We start from the raw sequence: 24,952 nt of genomic DNA, 5'->3' as shown, positions 1-24,952 counted from the left end.
GTAACATCTTTTCCAAATCCACTCTATCTAGGCCTTTCGGTATTCTGTAAGTTTTGTCACAAAGGGGTGTTCGAACCCCACTGATAATTAAATTGAAACACAAGCTCTCAATCTGTTATGGTGGGAGTAGAGGTTCCCTTATAATAATTAAATCTGAACTGCACAGAGAAGCTCACCTTGCCTTTATAATCTATCAAAAAGAGGGGTTAAATGAAAGAAAATCCCTGATGTTCACTTTACAAGTAACAAGGTATTTATTTAACCCCAACAGTGAACAATTTTAACAGAATTACTAACAAACCAAACAATTCCCTCTGTAACTACTAACTAATCCCAAACTGAGCTGAATTCTATTAGTATGCTGTTCCAATAAACACATGTCTCACATATAAACCCAAGTAATTAGAAAATAAATTAAAACTTAGTCTCTCAAAGTCTACATGCCTTTCTTGCTGCTCTCAAGTCATCAATGCCTTTCTTCTGCTGATGTGGCTATCAGGGATGTTTTCTCTATGAAGTCCTTCAAGGGGACTCTTAGCTAGAAGTGGCATGGTATCTTTTTATAGATACATTCCTTAGAGAAATCAGCAATTTCTTGTGAGAGCTAGATGCTTATTTCTTAGATGACGGTTTGCTCTCACACCAACTTTGGATGACATATCAATTTCCTCATAATTGATTTGACGTTATCAAAACCATCAAATTTAATTCAGTTGGCAATCAATTGCGATGTGCTTCATTTAAATTAACTGGATGATTCCAGCTGGTTGCTAAAACACCAAAACAAGCCCAATGTTTCCAATCACACGGCCAATTGATACATGTTTCAATTTCCGAACTGGCTGTACATCTGCAGCTGCAAACAGACTTTTTTTAAGTAAATCTCTAAGCTAAGAAAAGCATTTTACTTCTTAAAGGAATCATGGAACGCCCTGCCTGCCAATGTAGTTAACTCAGCCACATTAGGGGCATTTAAACAGTCCTTGGATAAGCATATGGATAATGATGGGATAGTGTAGGGGGAGGGGCTTAGATTAGTTCACAGGTCGACGCAACATTGAGGCCCGAAGGGTCTGTTCTGCGCTGTATTGTTCTATGTTCTTTATGCACTCTTCTCCCTTATCATCTTTTACAAACAAATTGAAGTTTCCTGCCTTCCAATTCATGACTACGCTACTCGACTTCATAACAGTTTCAATGATATCCGCGTTCAACTTTCTTACAAATCTTCTCTGGACCCTCTCCATCACTAGCACATTCTTCCTTAGATATGGGGCCCAAAACTGCTCACAATATTCCAGAATTGGTCTGACCAGAGCCTTGTACAGCCTCAGCAGTACATCCTTACTCTTGTATTCTAACTCGCTTGAAATTAATCAAACGTTGCATTTGCCTTCCTAACTGCCAACTGAACCTCATGTTAACCTTAAGGGAATCCTGGCTAAGGACTCCTAAATTGCCTTGTGCCTCAGACTTCTTAAGCCTTTCCCAGTTTAAAAAATGAACCAAATTTCATAAACTTATATATTCCCATATTGTGCTCTGTCTGTCACTTCTTTGCCCACTCTCCTAATCTATCCAAGTCATTCTGCAGCCTCCCTGCTTCCTCACACAACCAATCCCTCCACTTATCTTTATGTCATCTGCAAATTTAGCAACAATGCCCTTAGCGTCTTCATCCAACTCGTTAATGTAAAATGTGAACAGTTGTGGTTCCAACACTGAGTCTCTGCAGAACTCCACCAAGTCATCCAGCTGCCATCCTGAAAAAGACCCCCTTATCCCCACTCTCTGCCTTCTGCAAGCTAGCCAATCCTCTATCCATGCCAGTACCTGACACTAACATCATAGGCTCTTATTTTATTTAGTAGTCTCCTGCGCAGTGCCTTGTGGAAATCCAAATAGATCACGTACACTGGTTCTCTGTTGTTTAAATTGCTCGTTACCTCTTGAAAGAATTCTGACAGATTTGACAGGCATGACCTCCCCTTGATAAAGCCATGCTGACTTAGTTCTATTTTACCATGCACTTCCAAGTACTCCTCAATCTTGTTCTTAATAATGGACTTGAAAATCTCACTAATAACCGAGGTCAGGCTAACTGGCCTGTAATTTCCTGTCTTCTGCCTCCCTCCTTTCTTAAATAGGGTGTTACTAGGGTATTTTCTAGTCCTCTGAGACCCCTCCTGACTCCAGTGATTCCTGAAAGTCACCTGAAGTCCACTACAATACCCTCAGCTATCTCATTCAGAACCCTGGGGTGTAGTCCATTGGTCCGGATGACATATCCACCTTCACACCCTTCAACTTCCCCAGCAACTTCTCCTTAATGATGGCCACTGTATTCGCCTCTGCCCCTGACTCTCTTGAAGTTCTGGTACATCGCTGGTGTAGTCTACTATTAAAACTGATGCAAAGTACCTATTCAGTTTCTCCACCATTTCATTGTTCCCCATTACCACGTCTCCAGACTCAAGGTCATTCACTTTGTTTCATGTACTGTGTGCATTTAAGTTCAACACCCTTAGTCCTTCTAATAACTGTCCCCATACCTGCTGCGCCTGAAGTTAAATTCCTGACCCTTTCCATACTCTGTGTCCTACTACTTCTTCTGAAAATTTTAATAACCTCAGCTGAGGCCTCTCCCCTTTAATATTTTCCCTAATTTTCCAAGCAACTGAATCCCATCCACCACCCCTCGACTATTTAGTTTAAAGCCGTATACATGGTCCTAGGATTGCTATTCGCCAGCATTCCAGTCACAGCATAATTCAGGTGAAGCCCACCTCATCAGAACAGCTCCCTCCCTTCCCAGTACTGGTACCAATGAATTCAAACCCTTTTCTCCCACAATAATCTTTAAGCCACACGTTTATCTCCTTGACCTGTCCATCCTCCCCGGACTGACCTATCCCCTCCCTACCTCCCCACCTATACTCTCCTTTCCACCTATCTTCTCCTCTATCCATCTTCGGTCCGCCTCCCCCTCTCTCCCTATTTATATCAGAACCCTCTCCCCATCCCCCTCTCTGATGAAGGGTCTAGGCCTGAAACACCAGCTTTTATGCTCCTAAGATGCTGCTTGGCCTGCTGTGTTCATCCAGCTTCACACTTTGTTATCTCGTTTGTCTCTTTAATTTTGTTGACCCTGTGCCAGTCTCCCCATGGCTCAGATTGTAATCCAAAGATTATTTTTGGTTCTGCTTTTTAATTTAGCCCCTAACTGCTCATATACCCTCTGTAGAATGTCTTTCCTCTTCCTATCTACATCTTTGGTACCGGTGTGGACCATGCTTACCGGATCTTTCCCCTCCCGCTCCATGTTCCTCTCCAATCTTCTTACATCTATGCTCCTGATAACTGACCTCCCCACTACAGGAAACAGATAACTCTACCCAAGTGCTTATTATTTTACACACCTTCATTAACTCACCAGCCTCCTCTGTTCTAAGAAAAGCAATCCCATTAAAGCTTTCATCATTGCTGCAATTCCCAAGCTCTGGTAACATTCTTTGTACTCTCTCTACAGCAATTATGTCCTTCCTGTAATGTGGTGACCAGACTGTAAACAAAACTCTAGCTGTGTCCTAACCAATGTCCTGTACAGTTCCAGCATTTCAACCTTGCTGCTTTATTCAATAACTTGTGCAGGGAAGGAAATCATCTCATATGCTTTCTTTACTATATTATTTACCTGTCCTGTCATCAACAGAGGCCCATAAGCATGCCTTCCAAAGCCTCTCACTTTCTCTACCGACCTTATCCTTCCATTTATTGTGAGTTTACTTGTTTTGTTTGCTCATCCTAAATGTATAATCTTGCACTGCTCTGTATTGAATTCCATTTGAGTCACAGAGTCGTAGGGTCACACGGTATGGAAAGAAATCCTTGGGTCCAACTCGTTCATGCCAACCAGTTTCCCAAATTAAACTAGTCCCATTTGCCTTTGTTTGACCTCTAAACCTTGCCTATTTATGTACCTGTCCACACATTTTTTTAGATGCTGTAACTGTACCCACCTCTTAAACCATTGATATTTTCCTGTAATCGATAGTGATCATTATCAATTATCCAGCCAAGTTTTGTGTTGTCTGCAAATTTCTAGCCATGCCTCCCATAATTATATCTAAATCACTGATATACAGCACAAACAGCATGGGAGCAAAAACTGAGCCATGTGGAACACCACTGGAAACTGTTTTCCATTTGTGAAAACATTTGTCAGCCATTAGCTTTTTCATCCCATCGCTGAGCCAAGCTTGGATCCAACTTGCCACATCCCCCTTTGTCCTGTGATCTCTACTTTTTCAGACCAGTCTGACATGTGGGTCCTTGAGTAATATGTCATTAAAGTCAACTGTATCTGCTGCACTTAACTCCTGTTCTGTCTTTGTCCCTTTCCAAAATGACACTAAATCTAACTGTATTATGATCACTATTTCCAAATGATCACCCACTGCTAACTCATTCTATCTGCCCAGATTAATTTCCAAAGAATAAATCTAGAATTGCAGCCTCTTTCATTGAGCTTGTTATGTGCTTACTAAAAAGTTCACAAGTACGATTCAAGAATGTTATGCCTTTCAAACTGTTTGTATCCCAATTGATGTTTGGGTAGTTTATGGCGCCATTATTTTTGTACTCAGAAATTCACTTAAATATTTGCTCGGCTAACTTTCTCCCACTATTTAGAGGTCTGTAATATGCACCTAGCAATGTGTTTGCACTTTTATTGTTTCTGTGCTCAATCCACATTTGATCTTCATTTGGTATATCATTCTCCTCACAGCAGTAATCAATGCTTTAACCAATAATGTTTCACCCCCATTGTTTTTATTCCTTCCTCCATCCGACCCAAAACTCTATTACCAAGATGTTTAGTTGCCATTCTTGCCTCTCTTTAAGCCAAGTTTTCTCTTTATCAATTATATCATGCTGCTATGTGCCTGTAACCTCAGCTCATCATCTGTATTCACTACACAACTTGTATTTACATGTATACCTTTTAACCCTGCCAGTTTGCTGTGCTGCATATTTTTTAACCTTTGCTTCCTCTGTCTTTCAGAGTCACTCTGACTCCTGCTGCCTGCTCTGTACTTCTCTTTTTATATTGAGAAGGAATTACAGCCTCAAACACACAAATTAAATTCACTGTAATTATATAGAAAATCAGTGCAGGTTACACACAAATATCAATTTACCGCCTTTATCCTGCTTTCCCGGTTGTTGAGTGAATCTGACAACATTCCTTTCAGGTTTATTCCTGCTCATCTCACGACTAATGTGCGGGTAACCAAAACACGAACACATTTTCAGAAATGCATCAACTAAGGTGGGACCAAACCACATCATTGTTTCAGTCTCCTGTGAAAACCATGTTAAAATATCAGTAGAACTTGGTTGTTATTAAATGGACACAAACATTTTGAATTAATCTCAACAGTAGATACAACAAAGTAACAATGCTCCATATAAATTAATCTGAATTAATAAAAAAAGTGACTTGGAACAGGGAAGGACCACTTGGCTCTCCGACCTGTTCGGTCAATGTAGAAATAAACTGTAGATTGCACTTCCCTCACCTGATTTCTAAAGTCTCTGTACCCTGACTAAATCTATTGATGTTTCTAGAGTACTGAAGGACATATTAGAGAAGGAACCAGTGCACTATCAGTGAACTGAACAACCTACTGTGCTGTACTAATATTCCATGGTTTTCCAAAGTGAATTGTTTCTGTACTGCTCTATTCAACATCCACTCTTCCAAGACAAATAAAATGTTTCTAAACAAAGAGAGAAGCTGCAACTTTGTAGCAGGGAAGAGTAAGAGAAGATTTAATAGAGGTGTTTAAAATTGTGAGGGTAAATGTTATCAATTCCAGGAGAGTCACTAACCAGAAGAGACAGATGTAAGATTGTTGGCACAAGAGAAACAGAGGGAAGATTGGGAGATTCTGTTTTACTGTACATACATTTTCATATTCTGGAATGCACTGCCTGAAGGGAAATAAAAGCAGATTCAGTGGGAACTTTCAAAAGAGAATTGAACAGCTGATACAGGCACCATGGGCTCAGTGGCCGCCTTCTACTCTTTTGAACTGAAAGTAAAGCTTCCTCAACACTGTCTTGATCACATGCTCCCAGGTACAGCAAATTGTTAGATACTGAGTAACGCTTACTGTACTCTTTGAAACTGAAAATATAGCTCCTGCTACTCTTCTAAACTGAAATTCAATCTCCTTCTACTCTTTTAAGTGGAAAGTAAAGCTATCTCTACACAGTCCCCATTGAAGCCCCCTCAATTCTTTCAAACTGAAAGTAAGCTGTAAATAAAGCTCCCTCAACACTGTCCCCAGAATTCCCAGGATAGATACAGCACAGGGTTAGATATAGCCTCATGGCCATCTTCTATACTGTAATCATTATAAGCTGTTCTAATTTCTGATACAAATCCAGACAACAGGATTCACAGCCCTACCATTGTATATTCCTACTGTGAAATGTTTGAATAATCACTCTAAGAATCTTATAATTACACATGGTTCCTGTCAAAAATTAAATTCCTGTATTGATATTTATAGAAGAATCAGCCTATGTAAACTTGTTAGACTGCAATTACAATCTTCTGCCAGGTTGAAAAAGTAATATTTGAGTATTATATGTCTGAACTCCCAAGACTGTTTTGCAGGGAATCCCCTAGTATTGGGGTACAAAATATTTTTGTTTTAAGGGTTATCTTTGAGAAGAAAATCACTGCCTGGGTTAATTTGCTCAAGGGCTATTTCTTGATTTTCAGGAGCTCCTGTTTCATTGTCACTGACTCCTCCATTCAATGATGCAGCCACATAGTGACTGTAACTTCTGTAGTTGTGTTGAATTGATTTTTATGATTTTCTTTCTCAGGTGATAACACAAACATCAAATTGAAAGACTCTCTTATGTTTATACAGTATATAACATACAGATAGAGTGTTACCACAAAAATATGTATATTAAATATATATTGAATACTTCTGTTCCATTTAAAAAATCAGGTTATTTACAATGATCATGTAAATATTCTCCCTGCTCTGTCCACAGATATCAGACTATCACTGAGTGTTGCATTTTATACATACCTATGTTGATGTTGATTCTTTTTCTGCAGAAATTAAACTCTGAGCTACATTCGCACTCTTTACCATTACAGCTAAGAGAACTTTGAAAACAGAATAAAGTTTCACTTACCAGATCCCATCCCCTTTCTGTCTGCCTGCTCCTTGCTGCAGTCTGTAATATGTAGAGTGAAACCAAGGACATGTACACTAACACCCTCTTGCCCACTTACCAACTGGGTAGTATCAGTTTCTTTGACTCCTCTTGGGTTTGGCCATATTTGGTTAAGCAACAGCCAGAGGGCCATGCTCCCAGTTCCCCACCTTGTTTCCGAAAAATACCTGCCAACTTTTTTTTCTGCTTCTTTCCTTGATCTCTCCAATGACACAGTCAAAAGCCTCCTGTGAGGCACCAGCAGAACTAGCCAGAATAACTCCACCTCTCCCCTGAATCATCAGTTTCTTTCCTCTTGGTCTTGCTGCTCCTCCAGCTACAGATTCTGCCTCTGGAGGAGCAGCAATAAGGGAGGGAACCTGTGACTACAGGAACAGTGATGATGGAAGAGTCAGAACCTGTGATTGGAGAAGCAGGTATCTCTCCCCCACTTGCAACTGCTTCAGTCACAACTCTGCGTTATTTTCACACTTCTAGTTACAATTACGCTCTGACTATCTTAAGCTATGTGAAATGCTTCCCTGCAGTGCATTTGAGCAGTGACTGTAAAAGGGACAGGCTAGATGAGCAACTCAACAATACAGCTCAGCTCAGAACTTAAGGCTATGACAAAGCTTCTAGATCAGCTAATAATCCATAACATTTGCCTGTTTTTAAAATACAAACCTTGAAGGAGGTGTGTTTATGTACAAGTAACATCACTTTTTTAAAATCCTTTGACCATCTGGGATCTAAACAGAATGAAACAGGTTAAAGAGAGATTTGAATTTCTGTAGCATCTTATTTCCTCTCAGCACATCCCACAATTTAAACTTTGGTCGACAGTCAAAGTCCTTCTCCTTGCCCAGCAATAAAAGATCAAATCAGCTGCAATTAAATGACATGCAATGATTTTACGGACAGGAGAAACTGAAAGCAGCTAGAGATGAACAACAGATTAATCTGCCTTTGGTAATATTGCTTGAAGAAAGAATGTTTGTCCTAGGGAGGACTGTCAGCACAGACATTGGGGAAATTCCCTGCGTGACATAGGATAGGACACTCAACCGTTGTAACGTCCCTCAGCATTGATCCTTCAATAATGTTGCACTTCCCCATGTACTGCCCTTCTGAAGGTGCAGTGTTTCCCTCAGTACTGCCCTTCTGAAGGTGTAGTGTTTCCCTCAGTACTGCCCTTCTGAAGGTGCAGTGTTGCCCTCAGTACTGCCCCTCCAAAGGTGCAGTGTTTCCCTCAGTACTGCCCCTCCAAAGGTGCAGTGTTTCCCTCAGTACTGCCCTTCAGGACTCCTTCAGTTCAGTAACAGAGTGTCTGCTTAGATTCATATCTTCAAGTGTGACTTAGGATCCTAGAGTCATAGAGATGTACTACATTGAGCAGACTCTTCCATCTAACACATCCATGCCAACCAGATATTCTAAATTAATCTAGTCCCACATATCAGCATTTGGCCCATATCCCTCTAAACCAATCCTATTCATTTACCTACCCAGATGCCTTTTAAGCATTGCAATCGTTCCAGCCTCCACCACTTCCTTTCACAGGCAGTTCATTCCATACAGGCACCACCCTCTGTGTGAAAAAGTTGCTCCTTAGGTTCCTTTTAAATCTATCCCCTCTCAACTTAAACCTTTGGCCTCAAGTTTTGGACTTCCCTTCCTGGGGAAATGACATAGAATATAAAGCAAAGAACTTTATGGCACAGGAACAGGCCCTTCGACTCTCAATGTTGTGCTGAACATGACACGAAATGAAACCAATTCTTTCTGCCTGTCTTGACTATTCACCCTGTTCATGCCCCTCATGATTTTATAAACTTCTACAACATCACTCCTCAGCCTCCAATGCTCCAGAGAAAATAGCCCCAACCTATTCAGCCTCTGTCTATAGTTCAACCCCTCTGACTTGAACCCATGACCCACATCACAGAGATGAGGTCGCTGGCTCTAACCTAAACCTGAAAACAAATGTGCTGTTGGTTTTTGGAGGTATACTTTAAATGTAATTGCTTTTTACCAATATTGATTGGCAGCAGAATCTTCTTTCCTTGAAACAGTGAGAATGTATTTTGAAGGTCCTGCGGCCTTTTTAATGAGAGGAGCACAGCATGCAGGAACTCTCGTGCACACCAAGCTAGGTCTTGCTTTATCTGGCCCGAGATATCATCCAGACTTTTCTGGCCCAGCATCCAGCATATTTTCTGGGAAAACTCTCTCAGTTCCTGTTGACCATGTTGTGAGGTCATATCCTTCAGAGAGGCAGGAAATAGTGGATGTACAGAAATTAAAGAGTCAAACAGATCCAAATCCACTTTTGTCAAATCCATTGTTCCAGCAGCTTTCAATGAGTAGGCCAAAAGACTCCCTGATATAACAAGAAAGATGAATATCAGAACAGAGAAGTACCAAAGTTACAATAATCTTGTGAAAGCAAAGTTAAATTTATTAAACACTGCAGTTCAAAGTAAACTGTACAATTACGAAGTTAACCATGTGCAATACTCTTGAAGGCTTTCAGCTGTAATACTAGTTATTCTCTACTTAGTTTCTAACCAATAATTTTCTGAATTTGTGTGTTGACCATGTCAATTATTGCAAATTTGCAACTAGTTAATCTATGAATGCACTCTTTCCATTCCCTTCCTCCACCGCTCCCCTTCCCATCTACGTGTTAATGTAGACAAGGGCTAAGATTTTCCACTGGAGGCTGTTTCATTGTGACTGGGTATGACAGAGAGGGAACCATTTGTAGTCCTTAGATATCCCCTGGCTCTAGCTAGTGGAACAGTTCAGTCATTTTGCAACAGGATGTCTGCCCATGTTGAGCAGTGTGTGGTGAGATGTACAGAGTGAAATTGGACAAATGCAGAATCGCATCAATTCCTCCATATACCTCCTGCCCATTCTCACAACCTTTGAATTCATTGGAGTTATGTGTTGATAACAACCCCAGACTCAAATGTTCAGGGAATATGAGTTTGAATCCCATGGTGTGTGAAATGTTGAAATTTGAATTCAACAAAAATCCGTAATTGACCTTTGTAAAAACTCATCTTGTTCATTAATGTCCTTTAGCAAGGAAATCAGTTGTCCCTACCTGTTCTGGTCTACATGTGACTCCAGACCCAGAGCAACATGGTTGCCTCTAAACTGCCTCTGAAATTACCTGGTAAGACAATGATTTCTAGACCACTTGGAGATGGGCAATAACTGCTGAACTAACTAGCAACACCCATATCACTGATCAAATTTGTAAATGATCGTTGCTAATACATCCCACTTTGCTTTCCTGCTCACGTTTATTTTCATTCTTTTGTACCTGAGGACACTGACACTTCAAAATTTTAAAAATCCTACATCTTCCTGTTCATTCACCCAATCTTACACTACCAGCTTGACAAGGGAAAAATTACTTCACCCCCTCATTTCTGTCCTAATGTGGTTGAGTCTAATTACCTATTTCTTGGTCCACCTGCAGCAGGTGCTTGTAGATTTCCTGGAATTGATTATGCCTAATACAAGAATAATATTCATTGTTCACTTGTATCAGAGTCTTCGCTTTTTCCACAACTAAGTCCAACTCAGATTGGCATAAAGTGTCCTGGATTCCCGTCCATTCACTGATCATTGGATACTTCTCTGCATTCCGAACTTCCAGCTGTTGTAGGAAGGGCCGTTTGTCTCCTGTATAAACAAGTCAAATGCTCACATAACTGAGGAGTTTTACTAACTACAATTGTGACTTGAGAGGTATGGGCTCAAGTTCCATCTCATACAGAGGTGTGTAAAACATCTCTGAACAGTTTGTTTAGAAAAATAGGTTAAATTATAAATAATTAAAATTCCAAACTCTGGTCACAAAGCCCAGCTATACTTTAGACAAGATCATAAACCAACAATTCCTATATGAGATGAGTATATATACTTTAAAGTTATTATATGTGAAGTATTAGCATGCACATTCAGCACCTCCTTCCTGCCCCATTCCTGATTCCACCTTCATTAAAATTCCAATTTAAACACCTTACATAAATCAATACAAAGTGTAGTCATGAATTGCAAGACAAAGTGATTTCCAGAACAGCAATCCTTCTAAAGACGAATTAAAATAAACAGGAGGCAAGGTTTTGAACAAACGGAAGTTTAATGGCTCTTAAATCAGTTACATGTGTAATTGTAGGAGCTGCCACTAGGTGGCCATGCAGAACTTAATCACAACTGTATCAGGTCCAGGCTTTCGATAGCACTGCAAGGACTGAAAACCGAAATTAGTCAACAGCTAAAGTCTAGCTTTCAAAACGCTTCCATTTTACAGCATTACCTTCGGCAACAAATTTAGGATAAGTAATCGACTGGTGGGAGATTTGATTTTAGCTCAATTTATCATGAGACATTTATGATTTTTCCCTCTTGAGAAACCTTCCCAGAAGACCTCTGTAATTGAGAAACATTTTAAAATCAGAAAGAAAAGACCTTTCACTCCTGATAAAGGCAAGATTTAGGCATTTTCCTTAGTTCCGTTTGGCCATATATAAGACACCATCCAGGACAAAACAGTTCATTTGACTGGCACCCCAACAACAGACTTCAGTATTCACGTCTCCACCAGAAGCACTACATTAAACTGGTTCTTTACTAGATGCACTGCAGCAACTTGTCAATATTAGTTTGACAGCTTTTCCCAAATGAATGACTTTCAAGTCCAAGAAGGACAAAAGCAGAAGTTGCATAGAATAATGTCACCTCCAAGGTCCCCTTGAAGTCCACAGCTTCCCAACTTGGATCTTTGTTGGTGCAACAGCCAGCAGAGTGTGCAAGTGCTCTATGGAAAACACATCATTGTCACCTGCTGCTTACGACAAACAAGACCAATCATGAACTGGAGAGAGGTTTGATTGTTGTTACATACTACAGGCGGGATTCAGAGACTGGCCATTAAAATCAGCATCTGCAACTGTGAAACTTCTTCAAACTACCACTTTGAGTGACCCAAAATGTCAGGCACTGTGGAATGGTATTACTGAGACATGATGAGCACGGTCTGAAGTGAAGGATTAGTGATGTAACGGCTTAAGGCTGGTTTTAGACACTCAGCCAGTACACCAACATAAGTAATATTTAAAACTAAATGGCTGTCTTAAGGGGGAATGTGTGTGTGTGTTCAGGTCTCTGACCCCAGAACAATTCAACATATGTTCCCACAGAGCACCTCAACAGCGCACAGTTTAGACAGCAGAACCACATCAGTAGTCAATGCTGCAAATTAGGCACTAGGTTCTGCCAACTAAGTCAGATTCTTCCATGCTACAGACTGTACAAGCGTTGCATTGAGAACGCCACATCATATTGCAGCTCAATTCATCCACAGAACAGGATCAAAGTACAAGTCAGAGATAATGGGAACTGCAGATGCTGGAGAATCTAAGATAACAAAGTGTGGGGCTGGATGAACACAGCAGGCCAAGCAGCATCTCAGGAGCGCAAAAGCTTTTGTGCTCCTGAGATGCTGCTGTGTTCATCCAGCCCCACACTTTGTTATCAAAATACAAGTCATCTGTGATCATTGGTGTGATGTTACTATGGCTTTAAAAAGTCTCTTTTGTCCTTTTCTGTGAAATGAGGTTTTATGACAAATATGCCAGGTTGTCTCTTCCAACCCAATAAAGTAAGCATGTTGTGAGTTGCTGGGATTTTTTAAAAGATAGAACAATAGAAGCAACATGAATGGGTGGAGTCAGGCTCCCACAGAACCAGAGTTTTAGTTTAGTTTTCAGTTGTTGGGATTTTGAAGTTGGTTGTGGAAGCTGCCACACATCTGTCTCCACTACAGCAAAAAGCTTCAATTCTCCTTCTGCCATAATTTTCTCTTTTCTTTTCTTCTGGACTGGAGAAACATTATATGTGAGGCCATCTATTTTACTGAATTTGCCTTTACATTGTATGCGTTTATGGGATGTTACTATTTCGGAACAGTTGCTGCTCCGTATTTAAAAATCTATTAATCTGCTATGTTTTCCAATAGAGTTAAAGTTATACAAATTTTTATATCTTTTGTTTGTATTTTAACTGGCATTAAGAATAAAATGTATTTTGCTTAAAGCCAAGTACTGACCAATCAAATTACATCTGAAACATAGCACCTTACATGTGCCTTTAAATAAATGTTAGGGTCTAGGCTATCTCTTTGATATATTTGAAGGGGATTTGATCTGGTCCATAACATTGATATCATGGGAAGTCAATACCACATAACCCGGGAGATGCCATCTCTCTACATCCTTGAGAATTTTCATGTTCCTGTTTTGTTTCAAGAGTGGGATGCCTTACAAGGATGGTTGTTGGGATAAATCTGCAACCATGGCTGATAATCCTGTTTTTGCAGGCCCTGACTGAGGCCAAGCATAACTACAATGCTGCCTATTCTTCGATTAGGGCCATGTTGAAACAGACAATAGTCCTGAAAAAGATAAGATTCTGATGCTTAGATCAGTGTATGGGGTGCCTTGGACTACACCCTGGACAGATAGTGCTGCATAATCCTAGCATGCTGTGCTCCGCACAACCACAGCAGGTAATAATGAGATTTGATGGATCCTGAAGAACTAGGAGAGTCTTCTAGGGAGGAAAACTGAGGACTTTGAGCAACATTATGTGTAACAGGCAAGAGAGAACTTAATTGACACTTGGTTCCAACAGATCTAAGTTGGGTGCAGTGATCACTCTTAGACTACATTTTCTTGCTTCTCAAAAGGCAAGCTATTCCCGGAAGCAAATGTATCTTTTGTTTGATTTTTCTTCATTTTCGCTGTTGCTGAATAAAAGTAGTTGTTTTCAACTGCTGAAACGGATCCGAATTTGTAATGCTTCCGCATTGAACAGTGAGAACATGTTAGGTTACACTGGACATGGCAGAAAGAGACAGGGTTCTAAGATGGGATGAAGCAAAGGACTCATAACATGTTGGATGGTTCAGAAATACAAATGCAAATATCTACATTTGTATTTGCAATGAAATGTTAGCTGTGTCATCAATTTGCTCTAACGAGCATTTATTTTTGGTTCCCCTTTCACTAAGTGCACAGTGAAGAACACCTCTGAACTGATGGTACTTGACCTGGTGCACAGCTGGGCTTTAAAAATGACAGTGATGCCAGGAATCTGGGAGGGCCCAACAATGGTGATAACTTCCACTGCTGGTGAGAGGGAAGCAGCACAAGAGGTGCTAGCTAGCTAATGAGATGAGTTGCAGAAGATAGAGTGATTAAACATGGTTGGTCTCATTGAGAGAAACACTCATGAAACTCACCAAAATTGACACTTGGCTGATTTTGAAAAAATAAATCAGCCCATGCTGTCCAATATTAGATGCGATTCTGCTTTTCCATAGCACTTAAATAATCCTGACTGTATTAAGAATTACACCAGAAATCAATTTAAAATTATCAGTCAGGCTGACAGTTCAATTAATTTGTGTGTTACAATTTACATTATTTGTGCATAAGGCCCTGTTCCTTGTGAGCAAAATGAATATGTCCACACACTGTACCTTTTTCTGCTGATCGTGATGACTTGACTGATCAGAATCAACTTGTCTGCTTTGTATTTAAACAAGGTTAACAGCTCCTGTTGCATCATCAAGCCAACCATAATTCTAACTAATCTGTAATATCTTCCCAAGGTGTATAAATTGTCTTCTTTTATGAATTTGATTTTCTTGCATTTCAATCTTGATAAATGTAACAGATTTGTCTTCATATCTCTTTTTGGCAATCTTTAAGCTCTTAGGTGCTTATATGAGTCCAGTATCTGCAACATAAACAGTCTTGAGGAAACAAAATAGATGTGGTTCTTCAACAGTTGCCTGTGGGCTACCTGCAGCTGGGTATTTCCATACTTGTTATTTGTAACTGGTTGGGAAATTTTGGTGCATTCAGACAAGGTGGACGACAGAATTTAGTAAGTCAACGATGGTCCATGAGCCACAGAATCTCTGGACAGGGCTAAGCCACTGCATCACATGTTAGACTCTGTTGAGAGATGTCTATAGATGCCAAAAGTGAGGATTTAGTAAAGGGATGCAAAAATACATGCCAGAAAAGCTTGGAGCAAAGACAAAGAACATATATCAAGAAACTTTAATTTTCAAAAATAATCAAGAAATGTAAACCAGCTTAAGCAGTAAATGCAATAAATATTTCAGATGTATTTCAACTTTCTAAACAGCTTTTAGTTATAAACAAATGAGTTTTAATTACTAATCTGAGAGCGAAGAAGCATGTTACAAACAACTTGCATCCATATAGCCTGTTCAACATGCTAAAATGTCCCAAGGCACTTTACGGGCATGTTATCAGACAAAATCGGATCACAACATGGTAGAATTTGATATCAAATTTGAGCTGGTTTTAGGCTTAATTAAGTAAAGCTTATTTTGTAAGAATGAGGTGTAAGCTGAATACTAAAATGGGCCAAACATTTTTACAGATGAATCTATAGAAAAAAAAATCAGGCAGGTATTCATGGAGATATTTAATGTAATACGAGAGTTTTGTCCTTTTCCATTTCTCATCTGTGAAGGGGGAAAAACGGAGTTAATGTTTTAGGTCCGGTGACCCTGAGTTCGGAAGGGAAGGGTCACTGGATCCGAAGCGTTAACTCTGTTTTTTCTTTCACAGATGCTGCCAGACCTGCTAGCTTTTCCAGCAACTTTGTTTTTGTTCTCGGTTTCTCATGTACATTGAAGATCCTTAACTCTACATTAACGCCACTTTATTGACACTTCGGCTGTATTTAAATTGCCAGACTGCTTATCTAACATTCGGTATTGTGCAAGCAGAAATTTCCTCCAGGTAAATACCTGGAAGAACAAGTCCACTGTCTTTAGACTCCAATACAAACTCTGTCTCTTAACCACAGTTCAATCCCTCTCTCTAGCCACGAGAAACCGAGCCAGACCATATCCTTGCTCTGAGGAAGGGTTACCAGATCCGAAACGTTAACTCTGTTTTCTCCTTCACAAATGCTGCGAGACCTGCTGAGCTTTTCCAGCAACTTTGTGTTTTGTTCCTGGTTTACAGCATCTGCAGTTCTTTCGGTTTTTACATCCTTGTCATCCTGTTTGGCCCTGAGATGAACCTTAAAATTCATATCCCTCTGATGACAAAGATGGCCCGTTCCATACCTTAAGATCGCCTATATTTACTCTGGCTTCAGTCTATCTGTGCTGAAATCCTCACATCTTTTTTCATCCACAGTTGATTATTTCAACGTCATCTTGGTCAGTCTTCCATCTTCCATAAAACACATCGTTATCAAAGCTTAGGCATCAGTGTCCTAAACGCCACCACTTCTTGATCACTGATCAACCCTCAGTGTGCACACTGACATAAAATGGTTCTCAATCTGACAACAATACATTTAAATTAAAAAGAAAACTCCGCCGCAATCCTACAGCACCTTGGCTGGACCATTCTGGAAATCCTGGTAAGCCTCTGCTTCTGTCTGATTCAACCTTCCAAATATCTGTGTGGCTCCCTTGTCAAGTTTTATTTTGTCGCCAACCCTTCGATGGTTTAACCAGTTTGAAGGTGCTGCGCAAAGTTCTTGTTGTAATTTGATATTCAGTCGAGGACCAGGAGCGGTGACCTACTTCAGGGAGCCGGAGTGGTCCGTGCGCAGATCCCTCCACCCCATCCCCGGACACAGTCTGGACCCGGCTCTCCCTTACCTTGCGGGCCGTACACCTGGCGCAGCCCCTCGGTCACCGGCGCCGAGAAGCGAAGGAGAAAGTCGCCGAGGTCGGCGGACAGATAGCCGGAATCCAGCGAGTCGACGCTGCCCTGCGGTGAGAGGACCCGGGGATTGAGCCCCGCCATCCCAGACTCAGCCGCTTCCAGCAGCGGGATCCTCACGACGCGGCCCCCAAGCCTCACAGAGTTAACCCACACGCGCTTCCTCCTCGGGGGCTAACCAGGCAACTGGAAACTTCGCACCTCGGTAACCAGGCAACTAATAACCTAGCAACCGAAACCTCGCGCCTCGGTAAACCAGGCAACTGGGAACTTAGCAACCAGAACCTTGCCCTCAGGTAACCTGGTACCCAGGAAACCTGACAATTGGGAGCCTGGCAACTTGGAGCCTTGCAGCCAGATAACCTGGCAACCAGGTAACTGTAAACTTGATACCTGGGTAACCCGGTAACCAGGAAACCTCAATCTGGGTAATCTGGCGGGAAGAGTTCAAGACTCAGAAGCTGAACTTTGGCCTTAGATGAGGACACTGTAAGGAGAGAGCTGAATGTGGGCACGCGTGCTCTAGCTGGGTACACACTAAAGATGGCAGGGTAGCGATGTTTTGAAGCAGTAGCATTTAGGAGCCAATAGACTCCTGTGTCATCCCCAGCATCAATATCTGCTGCTTGAGGATCTTCAGCCCTGACTTGGTGAGCTGGAGTCTGAAATTAAGACACTGAATTGGGGAAAGGGAAAGTTTTCAGGAAAAGGAGGATGTTGCTATGAGTGAGGCAGGTATGGTACTCAGAAGGTGGCACTCAAGGGACCTTGGCATTTACAATTGACCAGCCGATTTGAAGTTCTTGCAGCTGTGTGGGCTGGAAAACAAATTGCAGGGAGGATGAGCAGACCAACCATAGCAGTACAAAGCTATTCCATTAGAGCAAGGCTTGAAATAAATTGTTGCAGGCAACAGGATAGTTCAGATAATAGATGCAATTCTCTGTTGTCAAGAAAGTGAGTCTCAAAGGCTGAGTCTGGGACCATCATTAAAGACTACTCCTCAGAACAAAAGAGGAACTTAGAGTGGGAGGGGAAGGATCTGATTTTTGTGAACCCTGTGAGTACCAGCCACATTTGGAGAATTAAGAAAGAGGTTCTGCTACAGGATTATGAATAGCTGGGGACTAAAGTAAAAAGTGAAACTATCAATATCACGTGTCTGTACTTCCACTGGAACTGTGAACAATTGGTATATTGCAAATATCAGAGAGTTGAATAAGTAGCTCAAAGAGCAGCTTTAGAAAACTAGTTTTCAATTTATGGAACTACCATTTATGAAGTGTTAGTAAGCCTGGACTAGTTTAATTTGACCATGTTTACTTTTTATTATCTATAACAAACTAACAACTTTCAGGAAACTATATTGAGACTGAAATTAAGTTGGAATAGCCATTTTTTATTTTGCATGAATTGGTCATGAGATAGTCAACAGATGCTTGGGTCTGTGCTGTACTGTTCTATGTTCTATGTTCTATGTTCTATTATAAAGACAGTTCTATTTTAAACTTTTCACTGTTAGTCTTTGAAAGCCACTAAATGACTGTATGCCCATGTGGCTATAAAAGGAATGTATAATACAGATAAGTGTGCTGACAATGTGACCTTCAGACTCAAAGGTGTGAAACAAACTTAAGAAGAACCAAAGTAAGTGAAACATCATTTGAAACTTTCTCTGATTCCATACAATTCATTATTCATAAAGAGAAAGTGTGAAACTGTATTGTATTCTGATTGAAAATAATGTGTGTAGGTGGAGTATGTAATTAGGGCTACAATTAGATTAATTAAGTAACAGAATTGACCAACTATGTTACAACAGGTCCAACTGTGAAGTGAGGTAATAGTTATTTTTGGATTAAAAACTGAGGTTCCAAGGAGCTTCTTTGCCAGTCAAGTACTGAAGACTCTCAAAGCAGAATTCCAAATGAACTACTTTTTAGAGGAAATTCCACGCAGGTTATACCTCTACAGAATGACATGAAATTGTGAAATTTTAACATAAATTGATAATATTATGATTCCAGCTGATGGTAATAATAGGCAAGCCAGATCCCAGAGTGAAACCTGGATTGATAGATCTTAAGTTTTCAATTTATTTTTGTTGACCATGGAAGTCTGAACATAGTCATAAGAGAGTGCTAATACACTTTTAACAAACAAACATAGAACATAACTGTCTATTACACAAAATAAAAAATACATTACACTTTACAAGGACTATTGGAATAATCTCATTACAAATATCAGAATGAAATATTTATCCATTTTATCTCAGCGACATTTTTATAAACATTGCAAGCTTAGTGAAGAGACGCCCCTACCTCCATGCAAGAGCATTTTGCTCAGCTAGCATGACTGCGAATGGTTTTCTTTCAACTAATTGCAGTGCATTCGCTTGATGATATTTTCTTCAGTTAGTCTTTCTCCCCAACAATCCTGAAACAAAATGCAACATCTGCTGACTTATTACTTAACATGGATTCCCTAAACTTACATCTTCAACAGCCTTGTAGGATATCTTCTCCTCCAAGACCTTCACAGAGTTCTGTTTCTGGAGCTTTCTTCTCACTGCAGCAGAGCATCTCAGAATTTCTTCCCAGCCCTAACTATTTGGAAACTGCAGCTATCAGTACTTGTGAGCGGCCTCTTGTTTTTGGCATGAACCTGCTTCTGGTCCTCTTTCTGTCTCACTGACTGTAAAATTCAAGTCACGAAACACCTTAGCAGCAGTGTCCCCAGGTGGCTTATTGGTCACTTCAGTGAAATCTCATGACTTCTTGTAAATAGTCTTCTGAACTCAATGTTAAAAATTACTTTCTGACTTAAAAAAGTCAGTTTTTCACAGAACTGAGAAACTAAAATTCATTTTGCTCTATTTTAAAACCCAGTTTCTCAAATAATAGTATTAGGAATGTTCATAACAATAATTATACCTCTACTTCCAATAAATTGCTTTGCAAAATTTACTATCCAGAGAATCTTACTTTTTCTTCCATTGGTTAAATCTGGCCAAATCAGTGATTTTTTTAAATGGCAAATTAGCAGTCTGAAATCTATTAAGTTGCAAATATTAGCTCTGATAACAAAGGTGCTCTTGTGGCATAGTGGTAGTGTCCCTATCTCTGGACCAGGAGGCTTGTGTTCAAACCACACCTGTGTTAGAGGTGTGTAATAAAACTCTGAACGGGTTGATTGGAAAATATACAAGATCAGATAACACATCACTTACCAAAAGGGAAGGAAGGAGCTGTTCTCTTGGGAAAGTCTTTGTGAGAATTATTCTGGAATTCATGTTCTCACAAATCATATAAGCAGAACTATGGGGGATTTTATTGCAGCATAAAAATAAGCAGATTGTGACAGGAAGTGACACAGTGTACACACTTAAATATGCACCAGTAAATAGGGTCAGAGTAAACAAAGATGGTAAACAGACAAAAATTAAAGGCTGAGATAATGGAACTGCAGATGCTGGAGAATCCAAGATAATAAAGTGTGAGGCTGGATGAACACAGCAGGCCAAGCAGCATCTCAGGAGCACAAAAACTGACGTTTCGGGCCTGGACCCTTCATCAGAAAGTTAAAGGCTCTTTATCTGATTGCTCACTTCATTTGTAACAACATGGATGAATGGACAGCACAAAAAGAAATGCAAGAGTAGGATATTATTATCTTCACAGAGACATAGTTGCAATGTGGCCAAGTAGTTAACATTTCACAGCCAAAGGGGCTAAGGAAAAAGCAATGGGCTAGCACTGTTCATAAAATACAGGATGATTACAATAGCAAGAAATAGCCTTTGTTTCAGAATTTCAAGATGTACATTCAGTCTGGGTGAAGAGAAGAAATTGCAACAGAAATAAGTTGCTGGTGAGAACAGTTTATAGGCCCTTTAACAGTAGTTATACAGTAGTACAGAATATTAAGCATTATGACTATGACAAGCAGAATGCACTGGTAATTCAGCCCCATTACTGCATTAGTCATTCTATTAGTTTAACTGTTTAATTTCAAACATGAAAATGATCAATGGTTTTTCTTTGACACTGCTATCCAGAAAAAAAGAGACTCTCACCACACTTCCTTTATAAACTCAAAGCTAATTAATATTGCTTGAATATTGCTTAATATCTCAATATAGTCCAGAATTGTATCTCCTTCAAATCCCAAATAAACATACATACACATGGCAATAACAACTCTGGAGAATTTTTTTTAAAACACCCTTATTGACCAATTGTCTGTTAAAAAAATAGAGGTTGATAAATCTCTCTGTCCATTAAGCTTTTTTTTTAAACAACCTGTTCAGAGGTGCTAGTATACACGTCTGGGGCAGTGGGACTTGAAGTGAGGCCTCCTGGCTCAAAACTATTACTGCACCATAAGAGCCTTTACCTGATCCTTCTAACCCCTAACCACCAAACTCCCTGTTGATAAAATCGAATTGCTGACAGCTGTAAACTGATTGACAATCTTTTGTACTAAGCTTCAGTTCGAGTGGAAATGAAGTAAGATCCAAAACTTTGAATGTAATAACAGTTCTACTTCTCAGGGTTTTTGAGGTAGTCAGAACATCAAGGTGTTGACTTCATCAGATTTAAGAAAGAGAGATACGTAAATTTTGCAGCTTTACTGCTTCTTTTTTCTTTCTGACTCCCTAGGTGCTTGAAGCACAAGTCAAATCCAGCCAGGGTTGCAAAGCAGCCATCACCACACAGGTTCACAGCCTCTTCTAGAGATAGTTATTCTGACAATTAAAAGAATAGACCGTTTTTATTCCAGAAAGTGTCAAAGCAGTTCATTATTGTCCATTTTATATCCATGTACTCTACAAAAATATATGTGTATTCCCAACATTGTCAAGCTTCAAATAGGGTTTGTAAGAAAGGTAATATACTAACGCTGGCCTTAATCTTCCCATTGATTGGACAAAGCAAATTGGCAACAGTTTTCTGAAAGATGAGTTCCTTCAGACAGTTTCCTAGGCGAATACATTCTGGAACCTACCAGGAACAAGGTTATTTTGGACCTGGGAATATTAATGAAGTAGGAAAAATAAAGACCTCACAGTAAGGGATTCTCTCAGCAATAATAATCATAACATGGTAAAAATTCATATTCAATTTGAGTGAGAAATGTGGGTCCATAATTAATGCCTTAAACATGAAAAAAAGATAATGACAAGGGTATGAACACAGAGTTGGCCAAGCTGGACTGGGGAAATAGGTTCAATGATGAAATAGTGACGATGCAGTGGCAGGCATTTTAGGGAGATACTTCATAAATCTCAAGACATATTTTTATCCTTTGTGGAAGAAAGACTACCAGAAAGATGTACTATTCATAATTATTTAAGGAAGTTAAGGATGGTATTACATTGAAAGAGAAGGTGCACAATACTGTGAAGATTAGTGGTAAGGCAGAAAGCTGAGAGAATTTTAGGAATTAGCAAAGGATGTCTAAAGTAATAAAAACAGAGAACCTGACATATAGTACTACAGAACTGGAATATTGTGTGATGGGAAAGATTTTGCACTGATCAGGAAAATCTGCAAGAAATGCTTCTCTAAAGGGGCAAAATATTCTGTATGAGAGTGCTGATTTGTTTCCAAGTGGATGCTAATTAGTAGAGGCATTGCCATGGAAAATACACCAGGTAGGCGTTGACTGACAGTTAATTACCTAGCTTTGTTTAAATTTTAAACCAGGCAGGTTGACTGTGATTTGTCAAGGCATTGCTCTGAAAATGAATCAAAGAATGTCTCTCATACAGTAAAATCTTGTTTTCTCTTAATGTTCGTATTTTTTGCAAATTATCTTGAGTGGAAGTCAGAAAGTTTGTACACAATCTGTCTTTGTTCAACATTATTAAAGATGGAGAAAATGGAGTATGGGAGAAAACTAGCAAAATCGTAAAAACATACAGTAAATACTCTACAAGTAAATATAAAGGTAAATAACCAAAAATGAACACCATTAAAGAGTGAGACTGAACAATTAATATTGGGAAACAAGGAAATGGCAGAAGATTTAAACAAGTATCTTGTTTCCATCTTTACAGCCAAAGAAGAAAAAGAAACATTCCAAGAATTGTTGAAAGTCAAATCTTCGGGAGAGAACCATATGAGATGCTAAGTCTGATCATGATATGTTCTGAATTGAACAGCTTTATTCTGCTGCGTTTCTTTGCTCCAGCTGTGACACTAAATCTCTATGGTAATTGTGAAGAATGTCATGACAATAAACCATTGTGTTATTACCCATCTTGCTACACAAATCATTAACTTGATCCTCAATTGTACTGCAAGTGTACACTTTGGAGACAGCATATTGATAAATAAAATATTTTTCTTTCAAGCCATATAGGATCAAGTCAACTTAAATCAGTCTCTCAGTTAATTGCAAGTCATGTTTCTGAATGAAATGTAATCAAGGCAGTGGAGTTACTGTAAAATAGAACAAGCTAACCAAATGATGAACATCCACATTTCCAATATTTTCTCACAGAATAGTATTCTTTTAATGTTCCATTTGTGAATATATTTACTTTCTATCAGGATTCCAGGAAGTTATTTGAACAGACAAGGAAAAAGCCACAGCCCTTAGACAATTATGCAGGCATTACATAAAACATAACAGTGCATAAAAAGTTATTCAGCTTGATATGTCCATGCTGGTGTTTAAGCTTTAAGAGTCTCCTCCTACTCTTCACTTCCACAACTATTCATTTCTCACTCATGCCTAGCTTTCCCTTAAATGCAACTATGCTATCTCCCTCAACTACTTATGGTAGCAAGTCCCACATTCTAATCAAAATAAATTTCTCCTGCATTCCCTATTGGATTTGTTAGTGATTATTTCATATTTATGGTCTCCAGTACTAGTTTGCCCAACAAGTAGGAATATTATTTTGTACACTATAAAACCTTTTTCACAATCTTACTGAAATTATTAGATAAACCTTCAGCCTTCTAGGGTACATTGTTTTAAAGTTAGGGATTGCCCGTTTAGAACAGAGATTGAAAGGATTGTTTTTCTATTCTGTGTAACTTTGGAACTCACTGCCACAGAAGGCATGAGAGGAAGGTTCACTGAATATTTTTAAGGCAGAGTTAGATAGATTTGTGTTTGCAAGACAGTCAAAGGTTATTGGGGATAGATTAGAATTTCAAGCACAGATTAATTATGATCTTATTGAATGCTGGAGGAGACTTTAAGGGAATGAATTGAATGCTAATTAAGTGAAATAAATAATTAAACAAATGGCACACCTCTACTCTAAATTGTCTGTTCTGTTCTTCTGTAATAGAGTCAGGCTATTCAATATTTCCTGATGGATACAATCTCTCAGGACTAAAATCAACTTTTTGCACTTTCATGTTCTTTTATTTCTATTTTATAAACATCACTATGAGGTGGTCATTCAAGCCGTAGACTTTAAACTGGAGGCCACTTCCATATACCTTTTTATGATCTTGTTTTCAAAGTCTTACTCTATTACCACTGTATTTAGTATCCCTGATTCTAATAACGTTTTGTGTGTAACACAATTTTGACTTTCCACTTTAGTCTTCCATTTATATGTTACTGATTCATTGAACAATGGAAACAATCTTTAACCATTGATTCTCCGGGATGTTACCCTTACAACAGTCTGAAATCTCCTGTGATCAGAGATAATGGGAACTGCAGATGCTGGAGAATCCAAGATAACAAAGTGTGGAGCTGGATGAACACAGCAGGCCCAGCAGCATCTCAGGAGCACAAAAGCTGACATTTCGGGCCTAGACCCTTCATCAGAGATCTAGGGTCTAGGCCTGAAATGTCAGCTTTTGTGCTCCTGAGATGCTTCTTGGCCTGCTGTGTTCATCCAGCTTCACACTTTATTATCT

General features: G+C 39.5%; 2 protein-coding genes across 2 annotated transcripts in view; one reads left to right on the top strand and one right to left on the bottom strand.

Moving 5' to 3' along the window:
• LOC125464833 (uncharacterized) overlaps positions 1 to 17,248 on the bottom strand; it is a 37,249-nt gene extending 20,001 nt beyond the window's left edge. The window contains exons 1-5 of the mRNA XM_048557654.2: positions 16,994 to 17,248; positions 10,723 to 10,950; positions 9,284 to 9,631; positions 7,936 to 8,000; positions 5,202 to 5,364 (exon numbers count right to left, since the gene is read on the bottom strand). Coding sequence (XP_048413611.1) covers positions 5,202 to 5,364; positions 7,936 to 8,000; positions 9,284 to 9,631; positions 10,723 to 10,950; positions 16,994 to 17,141 — 952 coding nt within the window. The 5' untranslated portion in view covers positions 17,142 to 17,248. The remainder of the gene's footprint in view (positions 1 to 5,201; positions 5,365 to 7,935; positions 8,001 to 9,283; positions 9,632 to 10,722; positions 10,951 to 16,993) is intronic.
• The window catches only part of LOC125464835 (palmitoyltransferase ZDHHC18-like), a 93,091-nt gene extending 68,721 nt beyond the window's left edge, over positions 1 to 24,370 (top strand). Inside the window, exon 9 of the mRNA XM_048557659.2 lies at positions 23,122 to 24,370. Within this exon, the coding sequence (XP_048413616.1) occupies positions 23,122 to 23,157 (36 nt within the window). The 3' untranslated portion in view covers positions 23,158 to 24,370. The remainder of the gene's footprint in view (positions 1 to 23,121) is intronic.
• The last annotated feature ends 582 nt before the right edge of the window (positions 24,371 to 24,952 follow it).

Source organism: Stegostoma tigrinum, chromosome 24 (assembly GCF_030684315.1).
Source record: "Stegostoma tigrinum isolate sSteTig4 chromosome 24, sSteTig4.hap1, whole genome shotgun sequence".
NCBI classification, from domain to species: Eukaryota; Metazoa; Chordata; class Chondrichthyes; order Orectolobiformes; family Stegostomatidae; genus Stegostoma; species Stegostoma tigrinum.
Note: the sequence above shows the minus strand (reverse complement) of the source record. Positions and strands in the feature narration are given on the sequence as shown.